General features: G+C 44.4%; 1 protein-coding gene across 2 annotated transcripts in view; it reads right to left on the bottom strand.

Moving 5' to 3' along the window:
* The window catches only part of CLEC2L (C-type lectin domain family 2 member L), a 20,977-nt gene that overhangs the window by 7,881 nt on the left and 6,935 nt on the right, over window positions 1-6,161 (bottom strand). Inside the window, exon 2 of one of the 2 annotated variants that reach the window (XM_017499789.2) lies at window positions 583-657. The exons of the other annotated variant lie outside the window; for it this stretch is intronic. Within the exon in view, the coding sequence (XP_017355278.1) occupies window positions 583-657 (75 nt within the window). The remainder of the gene's footprint in view (window positions 1-582; window positions 658-6,161) is intronic. 2 annotated transcript variants of the gene reach the window in all.

The raw sequence follows: 6,161 nt of genomic DNA, 5'->3' as shown, positions 1-6,161 counted from the left end.
AAAAAAAAAAAAAAAGAATGAACAGAAAGAGTTCCCTGCCCTCTCATCTGCCTGAAAGTAGGGCATAAATTTCCCTTTGGGGAGGGTGCTGTCCTATTCCCTATCCCCCACCCCATACCCTCTCAGACCCCCACTTCCCACCCTAAACCATGTTGGCCAGGCTGATCTCAAACTCCTGACAGGTGATCCCCCCGCCTTGGCCTCCCCAAGTTTTGGGATTACAGGCGCAAGCCACTGCGCCCGGCTGAATGCGATCTTTAAAGGCCCTTATTCCCAACCATCTCCTCCAAGAAGCACTATCTGCCTTACCTACCCCAAGTTTGTTCTGAGTTCTCACAACACTCACAAAATAATTCCTAAGTAGCATCTCCATTCCACTTGCATGGCTTAATAAAGGGGACATGTATAGTCTGTGTGTGAGTATATTATTTTAAGCTAAAATCTCGAGAACTGACACTACGTATTTTCTGCTTTCTTAGTCCCCCACAGGATTCTTGGAATGTCTAGAATCTTTAATTAGAGGTGCTTTTAACAAGGAGCGTGCAAATCGAATTGCATAAATGCTCTGACATGCGTGCTCACCCAAGATGCTCATCACCACCAAGATGGCAAACAGAAGGACCGCGATGGCACCAAGCAGGAGACGTGTGGTAGTGTCTAGGAGAAGAGAGAGGAGTTCAACATCCCACCACCCATCCCACTGCTAGTCCCCGCCACCAGCCCCATATCCTGCTAATGACAAACAGCGGGAGGTGGAGCCCAGCAGGCTGCATTTGGCTACTGCTGTTGTTGTTGTTATTTTGAGACAGAGTCTCACTCTTTTGCCCAGGCTGGAGTACAGTGGCGCGATATTGGTTCACTGTAACCTCTGCCTCCTGGGCACAAGCAGTTCTCCTGCCTCAGCTTCCCAAGTAGCTGGGATTATGGACACTCACCACCACACCTAGCTAATTTTTGTATTTTTACTAGAGATGGGGTTTCGCCATGTTGGAAATTCTAAAAGGCTTCATTTAAAAAATAACAGTGTGGGGTGCAGTGGGTCACGCCTGTAATCCCAGCACTTTGGGAGGCTGAGGCAGGTGGATCACTTGCAGTCAGGAGTTTGGCTGGTCTCGAACTCCTGACCTCAAATGATCCACCTGCCTCAGGCTCCCAAAGTGCTGGGATTACAGGTGTGAGCTACCATGCCCGGCCAACAAGCTTTGTTTTAACAAGCCCTCCAGGTGATTCTGATGCAGGGTGGAGTTTAAAACTCACTGCTGAGAGCGGTAACTCTGATTCTGTGAGTTCCAGGCTTGAAACCCTCCCTGCCGGGCTAGGGCTACTGACTGCTCACAAACTCTTCAGTGAAGGTAAGAGCTTTCTACCTTGAATCTCCTGCTGCTTCTCTGTGTGGTCTCAGGTTTCAGTCACATGGGTTCTTCAAAATAACCCATTCAGCACGCATAGCCCTGCTACTGAGTCTTTGCTCCCAAAGTCTCCTCCTCCATAAATACCTCCTGTAATCCACCCACCTCTGCAGCATTCATCCTCTTCCCAATCCTCTGGGTTCTCCCTTTGTCTATCCTCCCTTTTTCCTCCCTTCCTCCCTCCCTCTCTCCCTTCCTTCCTCAGAGTCTCACACTGTCGCCGAGGCTGGAGTGCAGTGGCGCAATCTCATCTCACTGCAACCTTTGCCTCCCAGGTTCAAGCCATTCTCCTGCCTAAGCCTCCCAAGTAGCTGAGATTACAGGTACCTGCCAACCACACTTGGATTAATTTTTTTTTTGTATTTTTAGTAGAGACAGGGTTTCACTATGTTGGCCAGGCTGGTCTTGAACTCCTGACCTCATGATCTGCCCACCTCAGACTCCCAAAGTGCTGGCATTACAGCCGTGAGCCGCTGCACCCGGCCTATTTATTTTATTTTGTTATCATTTAATATTCTCATTTTATATATCATGAGAGAACATGTTGAGACTTTAAACATGGGGTATTTTAAGGATTTTTTTTAATTGTGATGAAAATACATAACATAAAATATGCAATTTTAACCATTTTTTAGTGCACGATTAGTGGCATTGAGTGCATTCACAATGTTCTGCAACCATCATCCCTGTCTGTTTGCAAAACTTTTTCATCATCCCAGACATAATTTCTGTCCTCTTAAACAATTCCCATCCCCTGCTCTTCCCAGCCCCAGGCCACCACCCCTCCACTTTCTGTCCCTATGAATTGGACCACTCTAGGAACCTTATATAAGAGAAGACATCCAGTATTTGTCCTTTTGTTCCTGGTTCCTTTCACAGCATGTTTTCAAGGCTTATCCATGTTGTCACATATGTCAGAACTTCATTCCATCTTAAGGCTGAATAATATTCTGTTCGTATAGCAAGAACACATTGTGTTTATCCCTTCATCTGTTGGTAGACATTTGGGCTGTCTCTACCTTTTGGCTATTGTGAATAATGCAGCTATGAACATGGTATATGAGTATCTGTTCGAGTCCCTGCTTTCGATTCTTTTGGGTATATGCTTAGGAGTGGAGTTGCTGGATCATGTGGTAGTTTGGGGTTTGTTTTTTGTTTTTTCTTTTTGCTGTGTTTTAGGCAGAGCCTCGCTCTGTTACCTAGGCTGAAGTGCAGTGGCACGATCTCGGCTCACTGCCACCTCCACCTCCCAGGTTCAAGAGATTCTCCTGCCTCAGCCTCCTGAGTAGCTGGGATTACCGGCGTGTGCCACCACACCAGGCTAATTTTTGTATTTTTAGTAGAGATGGTTTCATTATGTTGATCAAGCTGGTCTCAAACTCCTGACCGCATGATCCACCAGCCTTGGCCTCCCAAAGTCCTGGGATTACAGGCGTGAGCCACCGCACCCAGCCCACATGGTAGCTCTTTCTGAGGAACCACTAACTCCCCCGTGGTTTCATAATTAGACATTCTCACCAGCAAAAGATGAGGGTTCCAGTTTCTCCACATCCTCACCAACCCTTGTTGGTTTACATTGTTTTGATTACAGCCATCCAACAGGTGTGAATTCCCTTCATAATTTTGTTTGGATTTTTTTTGCCATCTAAACCATTAAGTGTACAGTTAAGTACAGTTACGTTGTTGTACACCCATTTTTAAAGTTTTTTTTAATCAGTGTTATATATAAATCATGGATGAAAACAGTGCCTGTGCAGCTCAGTGTTGGTCTGTAAACTGTTACTTGTCATGATATAAGTGCCAAAATTGAGAGGAAGAATTTGTAGCAATTCAGCATTACCCGGACATCCAAGGGCATGTTGCTAGTCATTCATTTGTACTGCATTTTACAAAGGATTTTGAAAAGAAACCTGTTTCCTTCACCAAGGATAGACTGAAAAGCACAGATTTAAGGAATCAAGAAATTCTAAAAGGCTTCATTTAAAAAATAACAGTGTTTGGTGCAGTGGGTCACACCTGTAATCCCAGCACTTTGGGAGGCTGAGGCAGGTGGATCGCTTGAAGTCAGGAGTTTGAGACCAGCCTGGCCAACATGGTGAAACCTTGTCTCTACTAAAAATACAGAAATTATTCGGGTGTGGTCGTGTGTGTCTGTAATCCCAGCTATGGCTGAGGCAGGAGAATCGATTGAACCAGGAGGCGGAGGTTCCAGTGAGCCAAGATCGTGTCACTGCACTCCAGCCTGAGCAACAGAACAAGACTCTGTCTCCAGAAAATAATAGTAATAACGTTGCTCCTTCCCCAACCACTTTCAACTCTTTTAGCTGACTCTTTTGGTATTAGCTCCAAATCTCTAAATGCCATGTGTATGTAAATGCTTCCAGATTTATTCTGTTTTAGATATAATTTATTGGCTTCCCATTATAATGATGCAGACTTAATTCTTTGCATTACCATTCTACCCTGACCACTCACTCTACCCTCTCAATGTCATAGTTTGTATTAGCTTGATACATGGGTATTACATTCTTATGTCGGTGTAAACAGCACTCTCAGCAAAGCCATGCCATGTGTTGTGATCATTTCCACGGAACTTCGTGTTTCCCTGTTCATCATGGTCTTCTTTTCCCTTTGCTCAATCTTCTGTATGCTTATCATTATCTCAACACCAAAACTCCTCTTTCATGATAAGACAAAATTAGAAATTCTCTTTCACCTTTGTCTTAGTTCCGTCTGCTATAACAAACTGTCATAGACTGGGTGGCTTAAACAATGGACATTTATTTCTCCTATTAGTTCCAGAGGCTGGATCAGCGTGCCAGTGTGGTTGGGGTCTGATGAGGGCCCACTTCCTGGCTCGCTGACAGCTGCTCTCTGACTGTGTCCTCACACAGCAAAGAGAGGAAGTTCTGGTATCTCTTGCTTTCCTCATAAGGGTGCTAATTCCATCACGGGAGCTCTACTGTCATGACCTCATCGAAACCTAATTGCCTCTCAATTACCCACCTCCTCAATATCATTACATTGGAGGTTAGTGATTCAATGTATACATTTGGGGAGGAAACACACATGCAGGCCATAACGACCATCTTGAAGAAATGTCCCTTGGAACTTTCTGACCTGCTCAAATCTGACTAGTTGCCTTCTAAGCCCAGCTGCCATCTGGCGTCTTCCCGTACCAGCAGTCTGAGGATTTCTCTGCCTTTCCTGTGTTGGCTCTTCTGTTCCTTTTCTCTCATGTCTTCCTCTCCTTTGGTTTACTCCCTCATCTTGGTGAAACACATCATCCAATGGCTGCCTGAGGAATGGTAGAGCAAAACCACTGCACCGTGCAGGTCGGAGGAGCAAAGCTTCTCATCATGTTCCATGGTGAACCAGTGAATGTTACCTATGGAATTGTGAACATAGAGGACTGAGTATTATAGGTTGAGAATAAATTTTTTTCAGAATTTTGAAGGTATTACTTCATTGTCTTCTAGTCCAGTGTGCTTTTGAAAAGTCTAGGTTCATTCTCACCCGTGATCCTTTTCAACTGCTTAATTCTTTTCTTACTAGATGCTTTTTGAGTCTTCACTGCAGTGTTCTAAAGTTTCATCGTTGCATGCCATGCCTTGGTTTGATCTGTTTCATCTACTCTAATAGGCCCTTTCAATCTGGAAAGTGATGTCCTTCGGTTCCAAGAAATTTTCTTTTTTTGAGACAGAGTCTCACTCTGTCACCCAGGCTGGAGTACAACGGTGTCATCTCGGCTCGCGGCAACCTCCACTTCCCGGGTTCAAGCAATTCTCTTGCCTCAGCCTCTCAAGTAGCTGAGATTACAGGTGCCTGCCACCAAGCCTAGCTAATTTTTTGTATTTTTAGTAGAGACAGGGTTTCACCATGTTAACCAGACTGGTCTTGAACTCCTGACCCCAGGTGATCCATCTGCCTTGGCCTCCCAAAGTGCTATGATTACAAGTGTAAGCCACCATGCCCAACTAGGCCATTTTCTTTAATTCTATCACTGTTGATTTCCTCTCCTCCATGTTTTGTTTTCTTTCTGGAAGTCATATTCTTCAAATGTTGGCTCTCTTAGATTGGTCCTCCAAATTTCTCATCTTATTTTCTCCTCTTGTTTACTCTCTATTTGCCTTTTTGCTGTATTTCCTGGAAAAGTTTCTCAATGTTTCATCCTATCCTTCTACTGGGTTCTTAGTTTCTGTTCTTATATTTTTAATTTCCAAGGTTTTTTTTGTTATTTGCTGTTGCTCTATGAATATCCCCTCTTAAAGAATTCTATTCTTGTTTTAATGATGCAGTGTTTTCTCTTATCTCTTCTCTCTGAAGATATGACTGACAGGGTTTTTTTGGAGGGGTGGGGGAAATGGGCAGAAAGATTATTTCTGCCTGTATAACCTCTGTTTTGGTCTTGAGCTTCCATGTTAAAGACTTTCCTCGGAGGTCTTGAGACCACGCTTATCTGTTCACAATTAAGGCAGGAGAGCTAATGAGTTCATTGGAGCCTCCAAGCCCACAGATGGGGGCTTATTAACTGTGGGGGACATAGTAGAGTGATCTGGCTGGGCTGATTCTTGGGATTCTCTGAATGCTCATCTCATTATGTTTTTCCTCTTGGATGAATGAGTCCATGTTTTCTCCCCTGGAAAATACAGGGCTAGCTGAGGGAAGAGGCTGGGAGCTGTCCTCAGCATTCAGTATGTAAATGTTGGCTTAGTTTCTTGCTCTCAGTGCAGTGGTGTCTAGAGCCTTTTG

Source organism: Cebus imitator, unplaced genomic scaffold (assembly GCF_001604975.1).
Source record: "Cebus imitator isolate Cc_AM_T3 unplaced genomic scaffold, Cebus_imitator-1.0 Scaffold260, whole genome shotgun sequence".
NCBI lineage: Eukaryota > Metazoa > Chordata > Mammalia > Primates > Cebidae > Cebus > Cebus imitator.
The sequence above is the reverse complement of the archived record's forward strand: the minus strand, read 5'-3'. Positions and strand labels throughout refer to the sequence as shown.